Below are 26,034 nucleotides of genomic sequence, written 5' to 3'. Positions count from 1 at the left end.
AATCCCCCTTAACTCATTTTACGAGGCCAACATCATCCTGATACCAAAGCCTGACAGAGATACAACAAAAAAAGAGAATTTTAGACCAATACCCCTGATGAACATCGATGCAAAAATCCTCAATAAAATACTGGCAAACCGAATCCAGCAGCACATCAAAAAGCTTATCCACCATGATCAAGTGGACTTCATCCCTGGGATGCAAGGCTGGTTCAACATATGCAAGTCAATAAATGTAATCCAACATATAAACAGAATCAAAGACAAAAGCCACATGATTATCTCAATAGATGCAGAAAAGATTTTTCACAAAATTCAACAGCCCTTCATGCTAAAAACTCTCAATAAATTCGGTATTGAGGGAACATATCCTAAAATAATAAGAGCTATTTATGACAAACCCACAGCCAATCTCATATTGAATGGGCAAAAACTGGAAGCATTCCCTTTGAAAACTGGCACAAGACAGGGATGCCGTCTCTCACCACTCCTATTCAACATAGTGTTGGAAGTTCTGGCTAGGGCAATCAGGCAAGAGAAAGGAATAAAGTGTATTCAGTTAGGAAAAGAAGAAGTCAAATTGTCCCTGTTTGCAGATGACATGACTGTATATTTAGAAAACCCCATCATCTCAGCCCAAAATCTCCTTAAGCTGATAAACAACTTCAGCAAAGTCTCAGGATACAAAATCAACGTGCAAAAATCACAAGCATTCTCATACACCAGTAACAGACAAACAGAGAGCCAAATCATGAATGAACTCCCATTCACAATAGCTTCAAAGAGAGTAAAATACCTAGGAATCCAACTCACAAGGGATGTAAAGGACCTCTTCAAGGAGAACTACAAACCACTGCTCAGTGAAATAAAACAGGACACAAACAAATGGAAGAACATACCATGCTCATGGATACGAAGAATCAATATTGTGAAAACGGCCATACTGCCCAAGGTAATTTATAGATTCAATGCCATCACCATTAAGCTACCAATGACTTTCTTCACAGAATGGAAAAAACTGCTTTAAAGTTCATATGGAACCAAAAAAGACCCCGCATTGCCAAGACAATCTTAAGCCAAAAGAACAAAGCTGGAGGCATCAAGCTACCTGACTTCAAACTATACTAAAAGCCTACAGTAATCAAAACAGCATGGTACTGGTACCAAAACAGAGATATAGACCAATGGAACAGAACAGAGCCCTCAGAAATAATACCACACATCTACAGCCATCTAATCTTTGACAAACCTGAGAAAAACAAGAAATGGGGAAAGGATTTCCTATTTAATAAATGGTGCTGGGAAATTTGGCTAGCCATAAGTAGAAAGCTGAAATTGGATCCTTTCCTTACTCCTTATACGAAAATTAATTCAAGATGGATTAGAGACTTAAATGTTAGACCTAAAACCATTAAAAACCCTAGAAGAAAACCTAGGTAATATCATTCAGGACATTCAGGACATAGGCATGGGCAAGGACTTCACATCTAAAACACCAAAGGCAATGGCAACAAAAGCCAAAATTGACAAATGGGATCTAATTAAACTAAAGAGCTTCTGCACAGCAAAAGAAACTACCATCAGAGTGAACAGACAACCTACAGAATGGGAGAAAATTTTTGCAATCTACTCATCTTACAAAGGGCTAATATCCAGAACCTATAAAGAACTCAATCAAATTTACAAGAAAAAGACAAACAACCTCATGAAAAAGTGGGTAAAGGATATGAACAGACACTTCTCAAAAGAAGACATTCATACAGCCAACAGACACATGAAAAGATGCTCATCATCACTGGCCATCAGAGAAATGCAAATCAAAACCACAATGAGATACCATCTCACACCAGTTAGAATGGCAATCATTAAAAAAAATCAGGAAACAACAGGTGCCGGAGAGGATGTGGATAAATAGAAACACTTTTACAGTGGGACTGTAAACTAGTTCAACCATTGTGGAAAACAGTGTGGCGATACCTCAGGGATCTAGAACTAGAAACACCATTTGACCCAGCCATCCCATTACTGAGTATATACCCAAAGGATTATAGGTCATGCTGCTATAAAGGCACATGCACACATATGTTTATTGTGGCGCTATTTACAATAGCAAAGACTTGCAATCAACCCAAATGTCCATCAGTGACAGACTGGATTAAGAAAATGTGGCACATATACACCATGGAATACTATGCAGCCATAAAAAATGATGAGTTTGTGTCCTTTGTAGGGACATGGATGCAGCTGGAAACCATCATTCTCAGCAAACTATCGCAAGAACAGAAAACCAAATACCGCATGTTCTCACTCATAGGTGGGAATTGGACAATGAGATCACTTGCACACAGGAAGGGGAACATCACACACCAGGTCCTATTGTGGGGAGCGGGTAGCGGGGAAGGATAGCATTAGGAGATATACCTAATGTAAATGACGAGTTAATGGGTGCAGCACACCAACATGGCACATGTATACCTATGTAACAAACCTGCATGTTGTGCACATGTACCCTGGAAGTTAAAGTATAATAATAAAAAATAAAAAAATTAAAAAAATACCTGACCAATATTCCTCAAAACTATCAAGATCATCCAAAACAAGGAAAGTATCACACCCAACAGGAATCTAAAATCTAAAGGGACCTTATGACTAAATATAATGTGGCATCCTGGATGGGATCATGGAAGACCAAAAAGACACGAGGTAAAAATGAAATAAATCTCAATAAAGAATGAGTTAGTAACACATAATGCAACAATTGTAGCCAATGTACCATACTCATGTAGGATGTTAACAATAGGGGAACCTGAAACTGAAGGAGGGGGCATATGGAAACTCTGTACTATCTTTGAAAATTGTTTTCAAGTATAAAATACCTCAAAATAAATAAAGTCTATGAAATTTTAAAAATGGATATAACAAAAGGAAACTTTCAGAGTGATGAATTTAATTTTTTTAAAAAAGAAACCATACACAAGCACAGAGAACTAGGAAGTGTGAAACCAATCATTTCTGAGTTGTCCTCAGACCTTTCCTCCCCTGCAGCCTCTAAGCTGGACTCACCCACAAGCCCAGCCTCTTTCCCCTGTGCGATACCTCGGAAATCCATCACTCATCTCCAGCCTTTCAACCACTGCCCTAATTTGGCCTCACAGTTCCTCTCACTTGGACTGTGGCAGGAGCCCCCTAATAAGGCTAGATGCTCTGACACCCCATACTTGCTCAAGAAGGGCTGCAGAACACTTACCAGGGTTAATTGTCACAGAGAAGGGCTGGCAAGAGCCAGGAGGGAGATCAGCCCCTTGTCAAGGAGGCTGGAGTTCAGAGTAGGGGTTTTAGCCATGGCTGGTGGAACAGGGAGGTTTCTTAGGGAAGTGAGACTATGACTGAGAGTCCTCTTACCAACCCCCAGGGGGCAGGCTTGTGGCACCTGGAAACCCTCAAGATCTATCCACGGATGGGCACAGGGACACTCCCATCTGCTCTGCCCTGCCATGTTCAGAATTGTCCCAGTGCTGTGTGATGTATGTCCATACAGAAGGCTGCTGTGGAGGATGCTGGACCCTGAAATGCCTGCAGGAGAGGATGTGGGGTGCGTGGAACGTCCTAGCTGCTGCAGCCCTGCAGTCATTAGGAAACACAGGTGAGCATTCTCCATAACCCTTTGCTCTGTCCAATAAGGGACATGTGGTGTTGCTGTTTCCACCAATGTCCTTGCTTCCGTTCTGGAGTGCCACACAAGAGTCTGCCCCTGGCCATTCCCAGGAGCACCCAGCTCATGACGTAGTCCAGGGTTCCAGCTCACCTCAGCCTCCTTCTGCTTCCATGTCCCTCTCCCCACAGCCAGCCCAGGGCAGGACAGCTGGATCTGGCAGGCGCTCCTCCTCACACCCTTCTCCTGGGGTGGCTGGTCTTCAGCACAGCCTAATACCTCAGGACCCCAAAGCCCTCTCACACCCAGCTTTTTCCAATTCCTAATGTGGATTTGGGGGCATTCCGGAGACTGTGGAGTGTCCTGATGCTCACTGTCCCCATCATCTGCTAGAGCCTTTAGTTTTAACTGCCTGTCTCAGGGATACCACGACCCTAGCTGTCTCTGCTAGGACACCCCAGTCTCACCTCTCTGGATCAACCTTAGAAAGCAAAACCTCATAGTCACCCAGTTAAGGTGATCCATTAACCAAAAGCCAGATGTTACATGGGGGACTATTTGAATAGTATCCCCTAATCATAGTGATTTGTCACTCATCACATCACAGTGGTTATTACTTACCAACCACTAAGAGACTTGCCAAAAGGCTTCATCATGTCCTCCCATTTTACCCAAATCACAACTATCTTGGAAGGAAATTCCTAACTGGGGAATTTCAAACAGAGATATTTGCGGTTAAATTCATCACCAGTTCCTAACTTAGGCTGCGCCGTTGTGTGAGTAGACACAGCAAGGATAAAACCCCAAGCTGGACTGACTCAGGAAAGGTACAAGAGAGTGTTGACGAGGTGCTAAACAACAAGGCTGATGGGGAATCCATGTCACAGTTCTCAGCAGATTGATGGGTGTGCCTCAAGGGCACGAAGGCTGCAGATAGCAAGAAGGAATTCCTGTAGTTGGTATCCTGTGTTTGAGCACCTCTTTTGAAGATATCCACTGCTTCTCAGGGCGCAAAGCACAAAATATGGTTTTTCAAATCTGAGGAAACAAAGGTGTATATAACTTAAGTCCCTGAGTGTAGAAATTGAGTGGTCAGTGTTCTGTATAGCCATGGCTTGAGAAGCAATCCATAGCTCCTGAGGCATTTTCTATAGAAGTGGCTGACAATAATATGTCTGCTCATGTTTCAGTGGGAAAGTGACATCACATGGCCCTTCCTAATGACTAGGGGGCTGGCAAGGTATTGTCCCCCTTTGATCAAGATGGAGAAAAGGACAAGATGTGGATGAGGAGTTGCAGTCTCTCCCATAAACCGTTACATAGTAGATGCTCGACTAAAAGCAAATATATTTATTAGAACAAGAGTCCTCCTCCTCGTTTGTTGGAGGAGTTTCTGAACAAAGCCTACTTTGCCTGGAAATTGTCCACCTTTTTCAAGTGCCTACTGTGTGACAGGTGCTTTCAAATGCAGGATGACATTTAATTTTCAAAAGGTATTGTAAATCTCAGCAGAAAGAGTCCCTTTTCTTCACTCAATATCACTTTTCTGCACTGCCCTTTGAAATAATCTCTAAAATCTTTATAGGTGTAGAATTTTTCCTCCATTGGATTCCTGGTCAAAATCTTAACCTGTGAGTTTCTGCTACCCTCCACATACCTGAACACCTGTAGATGTCTTTAGGCACACTGAAAGCCCATATTTTCCTGTGGGGCAAGTACTAGACAAGAGAAAGTAGAAGCTTGTTTAATTGTTCTTTTTAAATTCAAACTAGTGTGCCCACCAAGGAAGCATTTTTCACCTCCTGGGAAACTCTGGGGTTTTAGGAGTTCAGCCTCAGTAGATGTTGACTCCACAGTGATTTCCATGTTCTTTCCTCATCTCCAGCTTATGAGGGAGACCTTGGTTTTTGACCACCAAGATAAGCTCATTCGTCTTTGTATGTGTTCAGTGACCAGTTTCAAATAAAATATCCCATTAAATTCCTATTGCAAATATCAAGGTGGTTTCAAAAAGTCTCTTTCTAACTTTATATCTCAAGAATAGTAGATCATGTGCTAGATCACATTCCACTCACCCCCTATTTAGAAAAGTTTGAGAGTGCATTTAGACACACAGACGGGATGACAGCAAGTGTAAATTGGAGGGAAGGTGTTTCTGCTCAGCCTCCACAGCAAGCAGGGAGGAGCAGGCAGCAGTTCATATTCCAATTGGAAGGGAGAGCACATGGGGGTGAACAAGGGAAGGCCCCTATGATGTGGGAAAGTGCAAGGGCTGTACAGAAATTCCTGCACCTGGGGGGAGTCAGCTCTCAGGAACCCTAGGGCTCAGGAAGGAGGACCCTAGGTTAATAAAGCCCACAGACTATCCCCAGATTGTGTTTCATTCTCATTGTCACCTTCCTTTTGTAGACCTGCTTTCAGTACCATGTCCACAGGGTCCTTCTTTTGGCCACTTGAGAGATACTATGCAGTACTGAGAAGACAAATGAATTAAGGGACAGAGGTGTACTTCAGGCTGGAGAGAGTGAGAATAGAATGGGAGCTAGATGGGCCCAGACCAACCTTATGATTTTTCAGCCATATGATCTTGGGAAAGTTATCAAGCACTATGAGACTCAGGTTCTTCATCTGGAAAATGGGTTCAATAGACCATTATTTGTAGGAATGTTACAATGTATGAAATGTATTAAAACACCAGGGACAATGCCTGGAATATATTGAATATTTAATGATTGACAGCCATTTCTAGTATTACTCTGACCCCAGGTACTACCACTCTCTACTTTGGAATATTTCTTATTGTCCAGGACATCTCAGAGAATCTGCAACTCAATAGGAAACGGCTTTTCTTGGGGGAGTATGTGGGGGGGGGGGGGGGGGGGGTGTATGTGTGTGAGTGGGTGTGTGTGTTTGTGTGTGTACTTTCATAGAACAACAGATGAACATGGATAAGACAAGAATTAATGACCTTCTCCTTTTATTTCTCTGTTTCACAACACCAGTTCAACTTTATTGCTAAGTTCTTACGTTCTCCAAGAAAATACCTATTGCAAATCACAGCAAGATGGAAGATTTCCCAAAATGTTTTACAAAATGGCAAACTCTTGCACTTGAAATGGATAAACAAAACTACATGTGTGGTCAGCATCATCCACACACTTAAGATGTTGAAGCTACCTAAAACTTTTATTAAAGGAACAATATTTGAAAATTACCAAAAGGACACAAAAAGAAATCTCCAAGTCACCGTATGGAAGAGAAACCTAAAAGCGGTATACAATGTGTTCCCTTCCATTCACTGTGCCTTCTACTACTGATAACACTGACTTCTCCATAAAACACAGAGGGAAGAATGGGACTGATTTCACACAGGGCAGGGAAACTGCTGGGTGTGGCCCTGAAGCATGCATTGGCCCGTTTCCCTGCCCACTGGCCCTGGTTGCATCTCATGCTCAGACTCCCTCTTCCTCCTCTCTCAAAGCATCTTCATACAGGGATGGGTAAGAAGTGGGATCCCTCCCATTGGCATTGGCTATGTACTCAAGAACTTTCATCTTGCTGGTCTCAACGTGGGCCCTTGGACCCCATAGGAACTCATAACACGCAGGATCAGTGCCGGGCACCTGCCGGTACACCAGGTACTTTTCCTGCACCCAATCATGGGTGAGGAGCTTCTTGGGCTCCCCAAAGAGGAAGTGCTCCCTTCCAGCATACACCCCCATAATGCTCAGGACTTCCCACATAACCTCTTCAGGGACGCAGTTCCCCTCCATGAAGATCACACCCAGGACTATTATCAGGAGGCCAGACTTGGGCATGCTCTGCTCATCACCCCGTATGCCATCATAAGAGAGGCTGAGGGAGGTGACAAGGACATAGGAGTGGCTAGCGGGGTCCACTTCCTTCACGTCAATGCCAAAGAGCAGTTGCATGCATTCAGAGGCTTCCCTAAATATCTCAGGAAAGTAGTCCTCATAATTTTTGGTGACACTCCCCAGCATTTCTGCCTTTGTGATCAGCCCCTTGACTCGATACTTGCGGAGCAATAAATGAACCAAATCAATTATCTTGCCATGTAGTGCATCTTGGGAAAAGGACTCAGGGTCTATCAGGTTGGGCGAAGCACTTGGCCCCTCCTCTTCTTGGCTGCTGGAGCCCTCATCAGATAGGCTCCCAAAGATGGAGTCCATGGCAGTGGGAGAGGAGGACTCTCCCTGAGGACCCTGGGGAGGACTTGGTGACTCAGCAGCAGGCACCTCCTCTAGAGTGCCCATATTCAGAGTAGAGGAGAAGGAGGCAGCCTCCTGCTCCTCAGCTTGGAGAGCCTGTGCGCCACCCACCAAGCCCGGGTCTTCTGAGGAAGCCTGCAGGCCTTCCTCAGGCTTGTAGTGCTGACTCCTTTGCTCAAGAGGCATGATGACTCCGGTTAGGTCAGCAGGCCGAACTGTGGGAAAGATCTGGGTGATGGGGCCCCACAGCCTGGGGAGAGAGGGAGTGTGAGAGCAGACTCAGATGAGATATGAACCATGGAGAATCTCACAAAGGCCTACTTACACTTTTCCTCCAGTGATCCTCTGGGTCCTCCTGGGGCTCCTGTCCTCCTGGTTGGCCTGTTCTCTAAAAACCTGAAAAAGGAAGTGAGAAGGCTGCTCAAGATGCAGCTGGACATCAGAGCAGGAGGCTCCAGGACTGAGACTGAGGTAGGGCAGGTGAGACTGCAAGCGGGGGGGTCCCTCACTGTACTGGGGCAGGTGGGGCCATTTGCAGGTTGAGGGTGAACATCTCATCTGGACTGCTGGCACTGCCTGGGTTTCCTGTGTTCTGAGACCTGAAGACATTGCCTGACACCAAGGCCTCACTGCTCGGTTTTTGGAGCTTCTGGAAGAGGAATCACGGGGCCCTCAGGCTGCACACTGCAAGCACCTGTCCTGGCACGCCAGCACAGTCAGAAAGGTGGGCCAAACTCTGTGAGTTTCTCACTCCTTTGGAGTGGATGGTCCCCTCTGTGCTCAGGGCCCTCAACTTTCTCCTGCCAGGGCCTGGAAGACACACCTCTCCTGACCTGAGAAACTCTCAGATCCATAGCTCTTTCCTGATATGAAAGAGGACATGTGGGGATACACATCTGCCCACGTGGACACAAAGCTACCCAGGAAGGACAGCAAGAGATGGTGACAGTCAGCTGGGTCCATGTGTCCTGGGGTAAGGAGCCTGCTTGGTCTCCATCTTGATGCCTATCTTGGCCTGGGGCCCTCCCTCTGTTGACCTGAGGCCATCTCCTTAAACCCAACTCTACCTCCAGGAGACACCAGAAGAGGAAATCAGGGAAACAGAAACACCCATGGTCCCAGCGACGTCCCATGGCTGACACAAGGGGCAGGAAAGGGCTGGGTCCCATGTTTTTGGTAAGTGCGGTCCCGTCAGCTCCCACCTTGATTCTGGTCATGCCTGGGACCCTCCCACTGCTGACCTAAGTGCAGCCCTCTCAGACCAATGCCTCCCCTTCCTGAGACCAATGATCCCAGTATAAGAGAGGGGTCTCAGCAGATAGTTCTGCCCATGCTCTCTGGGGAGACAGCAGGGGCAGAGCAGATTTCTATGTGGCCCTCCTCTGTGTTCTGGCCAGGGGCAACCTTCAATCCTCCCTCAGGTTTCTCACCTGGACTCTTGGCAGATCCTGGGACCACTGTATTTGTGGACCAGATGCGGCTCCTTCTGTTGACTGGAAGTCGTCCTCTGAGAACATAGTGCTCACCTGCCCGAGATTCCAAAACAGAAGTAAGTCCCATCACCCCATCATGTGGCTGTCCAGGGCTGACAGCAGAGGCTGGCCCCTTCGGTTCTGGGGTGGGGATTCCAAAGTCCTCCTGTGGGTTTTTCATCTTTACTTCTGCCGAGGCCTGTCCTTCCTTGACTCCCAACCCCTGAGATGAGCAGACATCTCCCTTTACACCAAGACCTCATCTCCCTGAATGTTTCCCAACTTTCTGCCTGTGGTACAAGTGAGCTTGCCACTTGGGGCCACCTGTGATCAGGTCCCCATACAGCCAACCACAGGGGATGGAGAGACTCTGTGGGATCCCTTCATTATGGGATGGAGGTACCTCCAGTCCTCACAAAGAGGGCACACACACCTTGAGTCCTAAAGATCCTGGGACTCCTCCCTCTGCTGACCAGTTGTGGCTCCACATGCTGACCCGTCATCACCCCCTTGAAACAAGGTGCTCACCTCCATGAGCAAGGTGCCACCCCCAACCCGGTGGCAGAATTGTGAGCATGGCACATGCCTCCCCTACCTGGGGCCTCCCAGGGATGAAAACAGGGGAAGCTGGGATTTGTGAGGTCCCTTTTTCTTTGGCACGCGGGAGGGTACATTCTTACCTTCAGTCTTCATCAATTTTCCTCTCCTTGACTACTGGTAGATCCTGGACTCCACCCTGTGCTGACCAGGTGTGTATCCCTCTGCTGACCTGAGGACCCGCCTCAGACCAAGGGCCCCACCTCTCTGAGATGTGGGAGGCAGAAAGTGAAGGGGCACTACACGGACACCCCTGCATGGGATGCCAAAGGCTGACAGATGGAGCAGATTTCAGGGGTGCCTCCTCTCTCTGGGTGTCCTCCAGGTATTCAGATTTACTCCTGACAAGGCCTATCCATGTCTCTCCTGCTGAATTGTGGATGGGTTTTGCAGGCCAAGACCACCATCTCCCAGAGAACTCCAACTAGGAAGTGGGGAGCTGCCTCTCTTTCCTAGAGTCCTGCCTGGGGCCTCCAAGGACTGATGGCGGGGCAGGTTTTCTACCTCAGGGATAATTGGTTGCCTGAGTCCTCCCTCAGTGCTCTGGGACTCCCCACTGGGTTGACCTGAGGCTCCACTCCTCAGACCACAACCCACTCCTCTCTGACACCACAACGGCAGAGTGAGGATGCACCACATGTGGCCACTGTGCCTTGGAACTCCAAGGGCCAAGGTCCCTACTGACCTGGAGTCCAAGGTGTCCTGAGTCCTCCTTCTTCTTCTTCCTCTTGATGCCGGCAGGGCTGCACCCAAGACCCTCTCTGCGGATCTGAGTCTCCATTCCTCAGATTCCCAAGGCTGAATGAAGAGGCACCTCAGTCTGAGACGGCGGGGTGGCGGGGGTTGGGGGGGGAGCTGTCCTGGGGTGCTGGGTCCCTTCAGTTGTCCCTTAGGCCTCCCTTGCCTCCCAGCAGGGACTGGTTCCTGTCCGTGCTCCCTCTAGGTCGTTCTCATGATACCAAGCTCCTTCCCTCCGTCAGCCCAGGATGCGGAAATCAGGAAGCATGTGCTTAGCGGCCATGCCAGGAACTTCCCAGGGCTGACAGCAGAGAGGGAGCCTCGCTCTGTGGGGCCTCAGCCTTCCCTCAGGGTTCTGACCTTGATGCCTGGCAGAGCCTGGGCCCTGCCCTCTCCTAAGCAGCACTGCCCTGGTCACACCAAGCTCTGACCCCAAAGTCCCCTGAGGCTTAAGCGGCGGCGGACAGAAGCCGAGAGGGGTGGCGGGAGGGGACGGCCCAGACTGAGAAGTCCGTCTCCGTGGGGTGATCCAGGCCTGGCAGCAGAGGCAGTGCTGGATTATTTGGGGTCCTCTATCTGGGGAGGGGTTGTCCGCAGTCCTCCCTCAGCATCTCATCTTGCCTCCTCACAGAGCCTGGGCCTGCTGCCCTCAGCGGATCACAAGCCACCCCTCAGAACCTGGCTGTCACTTCTCTCTGATCCCCTAATGTGCAAGTCCGCAGCACCAAGCCGGGAGGTCCTTTGCGTTAACTGCAGGGACAAGGATGGACTCTGGGGCCCCTCTATCAGGATGGGGTGGAACCTCTCCATAATTTCTCAGAGTCCTAATGTTGATGTCTGGAAAGGCCGGGGCCCCACCCTTTATGGAACTGCCCCCGCCCGGGTCACACCATAGATTCGACTCCCAGAGTCTCCTTGGGCACTGAGGTGGGGGATTGTCTCAGCCTGACAATTTGGTCCCCCCTTGTTTCAGGGCTGGCTCCAGGGTTGGCGATGGATTATCTGGGGCCCTCTATCTGGGGAGGAGGCCTCCTCAGTCCTCCTTCAGCTCTCACCTTGCCTCCTCACAGAGCCTGTGCCCGCTGCCCTGGGCCACTCTCAAGACACCCTCAGAAAGACGCGTTCGCTCCTCTCAGATCCCAGAGGCGGAAGCCAATGGAGGTCACATCCGGCCCCCACGCCTGGAGCTTCCCCGGATGTACAGCAGGGGCGGATCCCGATTCTGCCGGTATGGGGGCGGGTCGGGGTGAAGAGTAGTGGCGAGAGGTGCAGATGTGGTCGAGGGTCATGGGGGTGCCTGAATCCTCCCTCAGGTTTCTGACCTTGATTCCTCGCAGAGCCTGGAGCTCCGTCCTCTGCCAATGATGTCTGCTCCTCTCGGACCAAGTCTCTAACACTGAGTCCCGTGAGGTGTCAGTGAGCGGGAGGTGTGAGGTCGGGGGACAACATTGCCAAGGTCTTCCAGGGCTGACAGGAGGGACCGAGCTGGATTCTGTGGCCCCTCTATGTGGAGAGGGTGGACCTTCACTTCTCGCTCAGGGGATTCCTCCTCCTGGCTCCCAGCTCTTTGATGAAGTGATGGGTAGGAGATGCTCTGTCTCTGTCACCTCTGAGCATTTGCCAACTGCACTCCTTGCACAGAATGGCTGCGGGCCCCAGGCTAGGTGCTTCCTGGGGGTCTTCAGCACCTGTGATTTTAGTGACCTCTGGGAGAAGACCCACACCTTCCTACAGGGGCTCCTCCCCAACCACAGCTAGAGGCTGGCCCTGTCGCCTCTGGGATGTGGATTCCAAAGTCCTCCTGTGGGTTATTTATCTTTATTCCTGCCGGAGCCTGCCATTCCTCAACTCCCAGTCCCTGAGATGAGCAGACCTCTGCCCTTTACACCAAGACCTCATCTCTCTGGGGATTCCCTAACTTCCTGCCTGTGGTACAAGTGAGTTTGCCACTTAGAGCCACCCGTGATGAGGTCCCCATAGAGCCAAGAACAGGGGACAACAAGACTCTGTTTGCTAGATCATTTTTTTGTAAGACTGTTGCAATGTAAGAAATGTATTAAATCGCCTGACACAGTGCCTGGTGTATACTGAATATTTAATAAATGGTAGTTTTCAAATATTATTTTTAGACCATATCTTATTATAATTTCCTTTGGGAATTACTTCTGTTGTTATCTAAAATATCTCAGAGAATATGCAGCTCAATAGAACATGTAATACCAAATTAGTCAAAATTGAAGCTTTGTGAATAAAAGTTAGTAAAATTTCCCTCCAAGATGGCCTATTATTTAATTTGGGTGTGCGAGAGTCTTCCCCATCTGGATGCAGCTCAAAGATCTTGAAATTTGAGTGAAAGACCAACTCATTCTCTTCCCTCCCAGCTGTTTTTCCATCCAAACCACTGTTTTACACTCATTTGACTCCTATCCCAAACCTAGCCCTTGATGATCCGAGTTCTCCATTTCAGACCACGGCCTTACCTCCCTGAAGCTCTACTCTCACCCCACTGCAGAAGTGAGAGCGTGCCACATCCAGCCTCTTGCCAGGATTGTCCTAGGGCTGACAATCGGCAGCAGCCAGAATCCTGGAGGGTCCTTCTTTTCTGGAGTGTTGAGTTCCTTCTAACTTTATTCTTACAGGCTCTACTCACTTCCACAGTCACTTATGCCAGCACCTTTTCTCTTGATATTCATTAAAGAGGTTGTTTCATATGTTTCTAATATAGTTATTCTGTTTCGTCATATTGTCCATTCTTTCCTGGGATATTCAGACCTTCTAAATTTTTTTTTATATTTGCATCCGTTAGGGGTCACACTTGTTGTGAGCATTTTGACAAATCCATAGTGTTATATTCACCATTACAGTATCATACGGGATAGCTTCACCACCCTAATAAATCCCCTGTGCTTACCCTATTCAATCCTTCCCCCTCACCCACCCAACCCCTGGAAGCAACTGATCTTTTTACTGTCTCTGTAGTTTTGCCTCTTCCAGAATACCAAATAAATTGTATCATCATACACTATTTAAACTTTTCAGGCTGGTTTCTTTCACTTAGGGATAGGCATTTAATATTTATCCATGTCTTTGTATGGCTTGTGATATGGTTTGGCTGTATCCCCACCCAAATCTCAACTTGAATTGTGTGTCCCAAAATTCCCATGTATTGTGGGAGGGGCCCAGGGGGAGGTAATTAAATCATGGGGGCTGGTCTTTCCCATGCTATTCTTGTGATAGTGAATAAGTCTCATGAGATCTGACAGGTTTATTAGGGGTTTCCACTTTTGCTTCTTCCTCATTTTTTTTCTCTTGCCACTGCCATGTAAGATGTGCCTTTCACCTCCTGCCATGATTCTGAGGCCTCCCCAGCCATCTGGAACTGTAAATCCAATAAAAGCTCTTTTTCTTCCCAGGCTCAGGTATGTCTTTATCAGCGGCATGAAAACAGACTAATAAAGCTTGATAGCTCATTTCTTTTTATTGATTAATAGTGTTCTATTAAGTGGTTGTACCACAGTTTGTTTGTCCATTCACCTACTGAAAAACAACTTAGTTTATTCCATTATTGACAGTTATAAAATCAGCTATGATAAAATTTACATGCAAGATTTTCTGTAGAAATAAAATTTCAAATTACTTGGGTTAATACCTAGGGGTGTGTTCTCTGAATCACATGGTAATACTATGTTCAACTTTTTAAGAAACTCACAAACTGTCTTCCAAAGTGACTGTACTATTTGCATTCCCACCAGCAATGAGTGATTCTCTCTGCTCAGCATCCTTGTCAGCAATTGATATTGTCTGTTTTTTTTTTCAACTTTAGACACTCTAAATATGAAATTAATGTAGCTATTGCAGCTTTCTTTTGTCAGTGTTAGAATACCTTTTCCAACCTCCTTACATTGAACTTATGTGAGTCCTTATAATTTAAAATGGGTTTCTTATGGACAACATGTTCCTCAGTATTATTTTTTATTAATTCTGACAATCTGTCTTTTATTGGTGTATTTAGATCATTCAAACTTAAAGTGATTATTAATATAATTGCATTAATATCTACCATGTATGTAACTGTTTTCTATGTATTTAATTTTTCTTTATTCCTCTTCTTTTTCTGTCTTCTTTCACTTTATAGAGCATTTAGTACATGTAAAATACACATCTTTTTTAAGAAATTAGTCTTTGTCTTAGAGTTTATAATATATATTTTAATAACATGCCATAAAATAACACTATACTGCGTCATATGTAGTATAGATACCTTATAAAAGAGTATACTCAATTCCTTCATTGCATTGCTTGAAACATTACCATTACAATCATTTATTTCACTTATCCATATACACTAATTGTCTGATACACTGTTACTATTATTAATTTAATTAAATAGTTACATTTTAGGTCAGTTAAGAATAAGAAAGCATTTATTTTACCTTTACTTATTTCTTCTCTGATATTCTTTCTTTATGTAGACCTAAATTTAGGACCTATATAAGATTCCTATAATTGTTAGAAAAAAATAGAAAATCAGTAAGAAAAAAGAATATCTAAGGACCATTAAATTCAGAGAATCATTTGAAAATTTCAACACATTTCATTTTTTAAAATTCTCAGCAAATTAAAAACATATGTGAGCATTATCAATTCATTAAAGGAAATCTGCAAAAAAAAACTAGAGCTAAGAATATGTTTAATGATGAAATACTGAATGCTTTCCATCTAAGGTCAGGATCAAGGCAAAAATAACAGATTTCATACTTCTCCTCAACTTTTTCTATTAGAGGTTCAAACTATTGCAATGGAGCAAGAGAAAGAAATGAAAAACATGATTTAAAAGGAAGAAATACAATGGTGTTTACGACAAACAACATGATGGTCAGTCTGAAAAATCCTAAGGATTCTACAAAGAAAAAAGCAAAACTGCAATTAATAAGTGAATATACCATGGTTATACACTTTTAATATACAGAAATTAATACTTTGTCTCTATACTAACAGCAAACACATGAAAATGACAAAAAGCACGTGCTTTATGAATAGCAAAGCAAAAAGTACTTTGGAATGCATTTAATTAAAAATTTGTAAGACCTGTATACTGAAAACTACAAAATATGACAGAAAAATTTGAAAGCATCTAAATAAATGAAGAGATAATCCATGCTTATACCTGAGAAAAATCTAAATTGTTATTTTATTCTATTGCTTATAATTCGATGCTATCATTACTTCTATTGTTGCTCAAATTTTCCAGCTTTTGGGAGCCCTTTTAGTCTTTGGAAGTTCCTATGCCCTTTTTATATACCGCATCATTTCTTAAGCACTTCTTTATTTTCTGGCACCACAAAATGCTAATCTCACCTTGTATTTTCTAGGCCCCAGTCCTAGAACCAAATAAATAAATAAATTTGGACTTCCTCAAAATAAAAATAAAATAAAAAAAAGACAGTCCACAGACTGGGAGAAAATGTTTGCAAAGCACACATCAAAACATTGACTTGCACCTACAACATACAGAGAACTCTTAAAAACTCAAAACTGCAGAAAGAAACACCTAAAAATTGGCAAAAGAGTTGACAATTTGTGAAGGGGATATACGCATGGTGAAAAAACTCAGGAAAAGATGCTCAACACCATTATAGGTTAGGGAAGACAAACTACAACCAGGATGAGGGCCCGAAACACATGGCTTCAGAATGGCAAAACTCAACAACACTGACAAGGCCACGTGCCTGGGAGAATGCAGAGGAACTGGGACACTCCAACATTACTGGAGGGAAGACAGATGGTACAGGCACTGTAGAAAACGGTTTGGCAGTCTCTGATGCAGTTAAAAGCGCACTTACCATGGGACTTGGCTGCCCCACTCCTGGGTATAAGATTTATCCCACAGAAGTGAAAGCACACAGCCTTGTAGAAACCCACACACCAGTGTTTGTAGCAGTCTTGTTTCCATTTTGGATGGCGGATCCTTGTTTGGTTTTCACAAGCCACCCTCAGCGGAGAGTCAGATAAACAAATTGTAGGCATTCATACAATGGAATACCACTCAGCAATGAGAGGGAATGACCTGTGGATACAGGAAGGGAACAACTTGGATGAATCTCGTTACAGATATTATGCTGATGATGGGAAGCCACTCTCAACAGGTTACTTGTCTTGCAATGCCATTGATGCCATTTTCGATGCTGGCATCAACAGGGACTATGTCTCTTTAGATTCTGCTGGTTCACAAACTGGATGGCCACAACGCCTTCTCCTGCATCCCGATTTTTGTCCCCCTTTGGCTCTCGTTGATCACGCTGATGGCAACCACATTTGGACAGAAGGGAGGAAACCACTGTATGTACTCAGCATTTGAGAAGTCCTTGGTGTGTGTGCGGGGTGGGACCATGGGGTGGGGGATGGATAGAAGTCTAGGAAGGAATGAGTCTCCAAGGGCCCCAATTTAGAAGCTTGTGTGGGAAAGCGAGGGCTGAGGAAATTCTGGGACCGTCTAAGGGAAGGGCATGCCGTAACTCTGGTGTTCCGCTGGCCTGCACTGGGACTTTTCTCGCAGCGCACGCTGCCATTTGAGGTAGAACCAGACAAGGCAGGCAACCTCTCAGAGATCCCGTTCCCTCCTCTGCAAAATGCGAATCAAGAGAGATTCTTCCAAGGACTGTGAGGATTTGATGGAAAATCCACATCTCCCACCCAAACCCTGGGATTCATCCTAGGTCCCTGTTGGCCCCTCTGCCTCCCCCACATCCTCGCTGCCATCACCTGAGCCTTGCCTGTCTTGCCTTGCTAGCACTCTCCTCCCCTCCATCTGCTTGCTGAGGCAGACACTGCCAAAATGATCTCTGCAGAGGGTGCCTTCCTGGCGAGGCTGTGAGCTCCATGGCATGGAAGCCCAGAGCACTGCCCTTCCGAAAGCCAGTGGGTTTGGGGGCCGGGCCTCACTGCAGCCCAGCAGCCCAGGCTGTGCTTGCTGTTTGTGCCTCTGCCCCGCCGGGAGCAGGGAGGGCCTGCACCGAGCTGACACTCCGGTAGCATACAGAGAGGAATAGTGGGACTGGGAAAGTGGCTTTAAGGGGGCTCCATGAGTTCAGGCCCCCTCCTGGCCAGGACCCACGCATGACTACTGCCCTCACAGATTCCAGAGGGTGATGGAAATCTTGTTTTTCGCGGCACTGTCATCCATGAGTTTATCGTGGCTGGAGAAGATTAGCGGAAGACACCATAGTCTACGCACCACAGATATTTTGAGACTCACTGGAGCAGTAGTTCTCAAACTTGGGCACCCAGCAGAATCCCACAAGGGCCAGGAAAAGGGGACTGCTGGAGTCCACCCTAGCCCGACTCAGTTTCTGGAAGTCTGGGGTGGGGCCCGAGAATGGCATCCATAAATAGACCCCGGGGACGCTGTCCCTGCCAGTCCGGGAGCCTCACTCAGAGAACCACAGAGCTAGCATTTGTACTTCTCCCCCATTCTGGGTACTCAAGCCCTGTTCAGGCTTTGTGACTGAGGAGTCTGGATAAAGTATGTTATGACATCGTAGGAGTGAAACTTCTCGTTATGGAAAGAAAGTTAACAGGAAGGTCAGTTGAGCCTCGTGTGTGAAACAAAAAATTCTTATTTTTCAGGGTGGTTTGGTATCCGCAAAGATTTCTGTCAGTTTCTGCTTGAAATCTTCCCATTTCTACGAGAATATGGAAACATTTCCTACGATCTCCATCACGAAGATAACGAAGAAACCGAAGAGACCCCAGTTCCGGAGCCTCCTAAAATCGCACCCATGTTTCGAAAGAAGGCCAGGGTGGTCATTACCCAGAGCCCTGGGAAGTATGTGCTCCCACCTCCCAAATTAAATATCGAAATGCCAGATTAGATGCCACTTCCAGGGACAGAGCTAAAGTGGACTGGGACGCGCTCTCTCCACCTTCCTCTGCCCCCTCGTTCACCCCGCAAACCAGAACCAGTACTGGAGCTGGGTCTCCAGGTACGTCCATCTCATGCCTTGTTTGCATCCAGCGCCTATCAGCCACTCACCATGACGGGACGCGGAAGTGGCAGGTGACAGGGGTGTGTGCCAGCAGATGTGGATGCCAGGAAGAGTGTGAGAACAGGGGCGGGATTTCCATCTGTCTGGGAGGGGCTCCAGGTACCCCTCTTCCTCGTCAGACCCACCGGGGGATGGCTGCTTACCAGGCCCCCAGAAGGAACATCTGTCTACACGGTGCTGAAATCCCAATCAAAAGTGTTGTTTAGAAATGTATTTCTCCACAGGGCTGACCTCCTGCAGCTCGCTCAGCACTCCCAGGTCCTTAGCACTCCCAGGTCGTGGCTGGCGCAGTCAGTAGGAACTTTAACTATGTCTCTGATGCACCACGTGTTTAGACACAGCACAGTCCTTTTTTCTGTTCCTACCGTGGAAGTAGTTTCTCTTTGGGCATGCTGACAGCAGTTTTTCATAGCCTCACCGATGAGCCCTTTCTGCGGGAGTGACTCCATGCCTGTATACAGAGTATTTCTACAAATGTTTTAGCATCTTCATATGCGGTGTTAACCCCTAGTTCTGTACAGCATATTCTGTTCAAGTATTTTTTACAAGCTTGTGCTGTAGGCACATGCCTTCTGCTGCAGAAGTGGATGCCGGTGGCACACCCACCCCGCCCCAGTGGGGTGCCATGCCTTCCTGGGACATTGCCACTTCTGCCCTGGAACTCACGCAGGTACGTAGTAGCTGCTACTGCCAGAACAGCAAAGCCAAGCAAGAGATGGTCCATGCTTTTCTGACGTTCTCAGAATAGTGGCTAGCCTAAAACGTGACAAGCGCTGATTGAAGCCGGAACACTGGAGAATGTTGCTGAGAGCAGGCATGGCCACGCGGGTCACGATTATGCTTGGGAAATTCTCAGGCTTCCCTCCTGCCAGCAACAAGAAGGCTTTGAGGTAGGCACGATGTTTTCACGTGTACGTGCCGTTTCTCCAAGCACTGCAGGTTCCGCCGTGTGCCGGAGGCTACAAGTTTAACATCCTCCTTCCTGAAAACAAATAGGTCCTACGCTGAAAAAAGGGTAAAAAATGAGCACTGATCTTCTCAGCCAGGAGAAGAGTGTGGCGTTTTAACACGACCAACTGCTCGCCGGCCTACATGGGGTTAATTCAGCTCTGCTGCGAACACGACTCCACCCCTGGCACTGGCCTCCAGCAAGCCTGTTCTTTTTGGGGTACGGGGGAGCAGGATGGTTTAGCCTTTCCTGCTCAGTGTGTAAAACAATGTAGCTAAAGCCACTATTTTTGCTCTCTCAAGCTGTTCAATAAACTGGTTCCTCGTTTTACATGTGCATGATGTGTATCTTATTTGCTGGATGGCCCAGGAAACTGGAATGGTCCTCTCAGCCAGCCTCAGAGGAAAGAAATCTCTAGCTGGCACAGGCAGCCGAGTGAGGCTGGCGGCTGCAGGGACATAGCCTTTAGAATGAGTCCTTGAGTGCACAGCTCCCAGGGATATATGGGGTAGCGGGAGGAAGGAGGGGACGCTGCGCAGATGCCACTGTTGGCCGGGCTGCACCGTGCCACATTTGTTACTGCTTAGGAGGCTTTCTGGAGTGTTCCTCGGGTGCTAAGACAGTCTGCAGCAGACATCGTCCTTTTACTGCTGCTGGTCCTCGTTTGCTCCCCAGTCATGTCAACAGCTGAGGACTGCTCACACTGCAACACAAGGCTCTGCAATTGCTGTCTAGCTAGCCCTAGCTGTCTCTAGAGTTCTGCCTGAACTGAAACTCAAGTGGGGTTCAGCTCATGACTTGCGGCAATTGACGAGGAAATCCACCAGTTCCTGTGTCTGGAAGGATTTTCAGTCCTGTGGGTTGTAACCAGAGGCCACAGGTGGATTCTGCCTTAGGCTCATGAGATTTCCAACTTGCTGTTCAAGAAAATGCCTTGTGAAGTGACAACAGTAGCTATGACCCAACGGCCAGGAGCCTTGCTAGTTCCTATACGTCCCACTGGATCCTCACAGCCCTGGGAAGCAGGTGCTACTACTCTTATCCCCAGGAGGAGACAGAGGCCGAGAGAGGTTAAGTGACGTGCCCAAGTCACACAGCTTGGCGGCGGCCGGGTCAAGACACCAGCATCAGCAGTCTGTTTGCCGACCCCTCACTGTCACTCCCTGAGCCAGTGCCTCTTGGGCCCTGGGGTCAGGATGTCTCAAGCGTGAAGGCATCACCGGTTTGTGGCGGTCTCTGGAAGGTCCCTGAGCTCTGTGCCCAGAATTGAGTCGGGGGAGTCTGTAGAGATGTGGCCCTGTGTGTGGGGACAGTGTGACACGGACACTGCTTTGGAGGGACACCTCTCCCGTGACCTCCTAGCATCACATCCCAAAGGAACAACTGGTGCAGAGATGGACCTCTGGGCACAAACCCACGTGTGTTTCTCTGGAGACACTGGCCAAGGAAAACAAGACATGCTCGAAGGCCAACAGCTGCATGCCCCACCACGATGTGACGCAGAGACCCGGGGTGTAGAAGAGTGTCTCTGCTTGGTGGGGGGACATAGGACCAAGGAGAGGCGGGAAGAAGGCAGCCTCCGACTCGCCACTGGACTGCATGGCGACGCTGGTGGGGCAGTCAGCTAAGCCATTTGCGTAAGTGGCCTTCGGGCATCTGCGTGCTGGGGACCGACAGTGGGGGTGTGTTAGGTGGATCTGTATGGAGCACATTGCTGCCACTGGCTAGGACAGAAGGGTGGCGTGGCTACAGCCTGACCCGTGGGCACCGTCCTACCCTTTATTCTGTGCTTCAAAGTGTCAGTCGTGCTGGTGTCTGTGGGCCCATGACTCAGACGGTGGGCTCCGACCTTCCCGAGCCAAGGCTTTGCTGTGGTTCTGCCTGGCTCAGGAGCTCTAGGACAAGGGGACCGCTCCAGGTCAGCACCTAAGGTGCGGCAGAGCCCCTCGACACTCCTGTGTACTAGTGTCGTCTTTCCCATTGAAATGACTGTGAGGACCAGAATGTGCACATGCAGATGGGCAGCTACTTGTCTGCCTTGGCCCTTTATTACATAACTCGCTGGGTTTGTGAAGAGGTCACCCCCCCAGCAGTCAGAGCCCGTTTGTGATGTCGTGGGGCTGGTTACATGACTGCCAAGGGGCGCTGCTGGCCACACTGCACTAGCAAGTTTGCCAGATGGAGGACAAGCCATCACTGAGTGTGGCTCTCTGTGAAGAAAGAAATTCGAGAGGACAGGGTCATGGCTTGGACAGGCTGCCTTTTCCTCCCCAGTTGCACTCAGAGACCTACCTTCACCCAGCAGATCCTTCCCCTGCCTGGGATGACCCGGTGTCCACTGGGAGCCCTAACTTCAGGCTGCTGACAGAAGAAATCGCTTTCCAAGCTCTGGCCGAGGAGGCTTTGTTCAGAAGGCCGCGCCCTGCTGGTGACATCCCGCCCCAGGGAGAAGACAATCTCCTCTCCCTCCCTTTTCCGCAGAAACTGTGGAGACTGGTCAGCAGCAATCGGTTTTCGTCCATCTGCTGGGATGAAGGAGGGGCTTGTATAGTGATCAATCAAAAACTCTTTGAAAAGGAGATTCTCGAAAGGGACGTCGCACACAAAGTGTTTGTCACGGATTCAATAAAGAGCTTCTTCCGCCAGCTAAACTTATATGGCTTCCGAAAACGGCGTCAACGCTCTTTCAGGACCCTCACCCACGTTTTCCCCGCACAAAGGCCGGTCTCCATCTTGAATAAGGTAATGAACGACAAGCCTCTGCAGGGGTTAAGTCTGCGGGCTCTGGGTCCTGGTCGGGTGGAAGTCCCAGGACTGCCTCCTGGGAAGTGGGCGACCTCAGGCAGGGTGTGGGGCCATCACTGTGGGCCTGTGTCCCCCTCTGGGTGGAGGTGACATGAACTAAGAGTGAATGTGGGGAGAGGGCTGAGGATGGTGCTGGCCCCTCTGAAGTGTGTAAAATATCACAGGTGCTAAGTAGCCGTATCTGCATGTCCTCCTACCCGGGACCAGCCATGTCCTCTGGTGGTTGCTGTGTCCCCCTGACTCCATAGCGCTTGACCCCGTGAGGTGAGCAGGCCAGGGGAGTCTGGTATTTGTACCACTGTCACCCTAGCTGGTGTCGGAGAAGTGCTCAAGTTGAAGCACTGACGGGCGTCTGGCACGGGAGGTGCAGATGCTCCTGCTGCCCTTGGTAGGTGGGGCCCCTGGTGTGGAAGAGCCAGTGCCCAGGACCTCCAGCCCACCCGGGGTGCATTCTGTTACCAGCTGACACTGTGGGGGAGGCCCAGAATCATCTTCCCTCCTGGTCTGCAACTTCAAAGACCCTTTCCGCCGGCCGTGGCCACCCTAATCTGCCATTTTGAGGCTTTTTCCGAGACGGAAAGGCCCGCCACAAATTGGTAAACCTTGATGATGTGAACACGAGTCCCCAGCTTCCTTTGGGGACTGGGACCTTTTCCAGAAAGTCCTCCTGGGCCAGTAGAGTTCTCTTGCACAGGGGCGTAGACGGTTGGGAGTTGCAGTTCATCCTTGTGACTTGCAGTTTCCTTTTCTTTATTTAAACTTTGACTCATAGTTAGAGTTCTACTGCCATCCCTACTTTCAAAGAGACTCCCCTCACCTCCTCGTGAGGATGAAGAGAAGAGTGGGCGTCAAGTCTGCACCAGGACATCAGGAGGAGGACAAGCCAGAAGCTGCTGGATCCTGTCTGGCACCAGCAGACACTGAGCAACAAGATCACACATCTCCGAATGACAATGATCAGGTCACACCGCAACACCAGGAACCGGTGGGTCCCAACACCCAAATCAGAAGTGTCTCTGCTCTACCAGCAATTCCTGTGATGGTGCCCGATCCCGCCATGGCAAGTGACAACACTCCAGTGACCCAGCCGGCCGGCGAGTGGTCAGAGGGCAGCCAGGCTCACGTCACCCCGGTGGCCGCTGTCCCTGGGCCTGCAGCGCAGCCCTTCTGCTCTGTCCCCAGATCTCCCACCCAGATGAATTCTTACGGGCCTGTGGTGGCCCTTCCCACAGCGTCCCCCAGTACCCTTGCCATGGAGACCACAAGACTTCCTGCGCCTGGCATGCTGCCCTTTTGCCATCTCTGGGTGCCGGTGACCCTAGTGGCTGCTGGGGCTGCGCAGCCTGTTGCCTCCGTGGCCATGTTTCCCCATCCCCTAGCTCTGCACCACCATTGCCCCCACAACCACCGCACATCACAGTACATGCCAGCTAGCGATGGCCCCAGGCATACCCAGAGTACGCAGACCAGCGCACATGGAGGCGAGCATTTGGGCAGAATATGTGCCGGTCAATAAATGTGTCACAAAATGAGTAATTTTCTCACTGCACAAAAGAGTCTTCATGGTCTCTGTCCTTTTTCTTTCTTTGCAGTCGAGTACCCCCCTCCGACATCTTTGGCTTGCATGATAAAGACTTCAGCCTAACACGCCTCCCTGGAAAAATGCCCAGGAGATACTCGAGCAGGTGCTGGGTTTTAGGAAGCCCCTCAGACATCCTGCCTCTGCTCATTAAAAATTACCTGGAGCTGGCGGGGTGCGGTGGCTCACGCCTGTAATCCCAGCACTTTGGGAGGCCGAGGCGGGCAGATCACAGGTCAGGAGATCGAGACCATCCTGGCTAACACGGTGAAACCCTGTCTCTACTAAAAATATAAAAAATTAGCCGGGCGTGGTGGTGGGTGCAGGTAGTCCCAGCTACTCAGGAGGCTGAGGCAGGAGAATGGCGTGAACCCAGGAGGCGGAGCTTGTAGCGAGAGGAGATCCCGCCACTGCACTCCAGCCTGGGCGACAGAGCGAGACTCCCTCTCAAAAAAAAAAAAAAAAATTACCTGGAGCTGCTCGCTGAGTGCCAATTGTGCTGCTAGCATTGACGGCCTAGGGTTCACAATGTCAGTGTGTTGCTGGCCACACCTTGTCGTGGCGGTGCCTTTATATAACAGGATCTTCACTTTACGTACAGATGAGATCACGTCTGGCTTTGTCACTGGGTGAAAAAGTGCCCTTGTTAGTTGTGGAGGTCACAGATACTACCAAGGAGTCCTACGGGTTTACAGTTTAGAGGGTGCTCATTAGTGTCTGGTGGACAGGATTTACGTTTGGCTTTTATGTCTGTACTGGAGCCGGTGGGGTTTGTTACTTCCTTCCTTGATTCCCCCACTACGCCCCCACTTTTTCTTCCTTGTTTTTTTTTTTTCCTTTCTTCCTTCCTTCCTTCCTTCCCTCCCTCCCTCCTTCCTTCCTTCCTTCCTTCCCGTCTCTCTCTCTGTCTCTTTCACTCCCTCCATTCCTTCCTTCTCTTTCTTTCTTTTTGAGTCAAAAATTAATTTAAAAGATGTCATGTTTTAACTAAGGAAGCAGCCTTTTATGTTGACTTGGAGTGTTCAACTTAGAACACATGCCATCATCAACGAATAGCTTCAAGTTCTTACCGTAGACACAACTGGGCACAGACATCAAAACAGCTCTGAAATCAGGGCGTGCAGACAGCCCCAACACCCACACATATCCCTGTCTGTGATTTTTAATTTGACAGTAGGTGGCAGAGTCCTGGGAGAAATGGGAAGAGGCCATAAGAGAATGCAGACATGGGAATGGATTAATTCACAGTCCAGCCATGGTCTGCATGTGGATCTCCCTGTCTCGACCTGCTCACTTACAAATAGGTGCTCATTTACAAATTGGTGTGAATCACATTTCATCATTTGTGAGCGCCTTAGCTTCCAAGAAGTACAACTTTCATATGTATTTCTTGGACTTTATACATATGCCTCCAGAGTTTGAATCGTGCAAAGATGCTGCCACTTAAAAACCTCTTTCCTGGCCGGGCGCGGTGGCTCATGCCTGTAATCCCAGCACTTTGGGAGGCCGAGGTGGGTGGATCGTGAGGTGAGGAGATCGAGACCATCCTGGCTAACACGGTGAAACCCCGTCTCTACTAAAAATACAAAAAAAAAAAAAAAAAAAAAAGAAAGAAAAAAATAGCCAGGCGTTGTGGCAGGCACCTGCAGTCCCAGCTACTCGGGAGGCTGACGCAGGAGAATGGTGTAAACTCGGGAGGCGGAGTTTGCAGTGAGCTGAGATCACGTCACTGCACTCCAGCCTGGGCGATAGAGTGAGACTCCGTCTCAAAAAACAAAACAAAACAAAACCTCTTCCCTACAAACTTATACCACTCCAATCCTGGTTTTCCTGTAAATCTCAACTTGACGCAGTGGCTCACGCCTGTCATCCCAGCACTTTGGGAGACTGAGGCAGGTGGATCATGAGGTCAGGAGTTCAAGACCAGCCTGGCCAAGATGGTGAGACCCTGTCTCTACTAAAAATACA

General features: G+C 48.3%; 2 protein-coding genes across 2 annotated transcripts; one reads left to right on the top strand and one right to left on the bottom strand.

Annotated features, from left to right (window-relative positions):
* Positions 1–6,632: 6,632 nt before the first annotated feature.
* On the bottom strand, positions 6,633–11,845 carry MAGEA11 (MAGE family member A11). The gene is made up of 5 exons (XM_023197643.3): positions 11,744–11,845; positions 10,636–10,748; positions 9,312–9,407; positions 8,207–8,277; positions 6,633–8,131 (listed from the first exon to the last, which is right to left on the bottom strand). Exons 2-5 carry the CDS (start codon positions 10,729–10,731, stop codon positions 7,105–7,107), a joined length of 1,290 nt encoding a protein of 429 aa, XP_023053411.2. The 5' UTR covers positions 10,732–10,748; positions 11,744–11,845; the 3' UTR covers positions 6,633–7,104.
* Positions 11,846–16,863: 5,018 nt separating this feature from the next.
* Positions 16,864–24,303, top strand: LOC111531982 (heat shock transcription factor, X-linked-like). Its single transcript, XM_026448707.1, is given in 4 exon segments — positions 16,864–17,027; positions 18,315–22,424; positions 23,260–23,929; positions 23,932–24,303. Coding segments are annotated over 3 exon segments (1,326 nt in total). The 5' UTR covers positions 16,864–17,027; positions 18,315–21,860; the 3' UTR covers positions 24,024–24,303.
* Positions 24,304–26,034: the final 1,731 nt, after the last annotated feature.

This window comes from Piliocolobus tephrosceles, chromosome 12 (genome assembly GCF_002776525.5).
Source record: "Piliocolobus tephrosceles isolate RC106 chromosome 12, ASM277652v3, whole genome shotgun sequence".
Taxonomy (NCBI): Eukaryota; Metazoa; Chordata; class Mammalia; order Primates; family Cercopithecidae; genus Piliocolobus; species Piliocolobus tephrosceles.
Note: the sequence above shows the minus strand (reverse complement) of the source record. Positions and strands in the feature narration are given on the sequence as shown.

Excerpts from the sequence above, each read along its gene's own strand:
- MAGEA11 (XM_023197643.3), bottom strand. The coding sequence starts at position 10,731 with ATGGAGACTCAGATCCGCAGAGAGGGTCTTGGGTGCAGCCCTGCCGGC. Across the intron at positions 9,408-10,635 it reads CAGGACACCTTGGACTCCAG|GTGAGCACTATGTTCTCAGA; the intron begins GTCAGTAGGGAC and ends AATCTCGGGCAG. Across the intron at positions 8,132-8,206 it reads AGGATCACTGGAGGAAAAGT|GCTGTGGGGCCCCATCACCC; the intron begins GTAAGTAGGCCT and ends CTCTCTCCCCAG.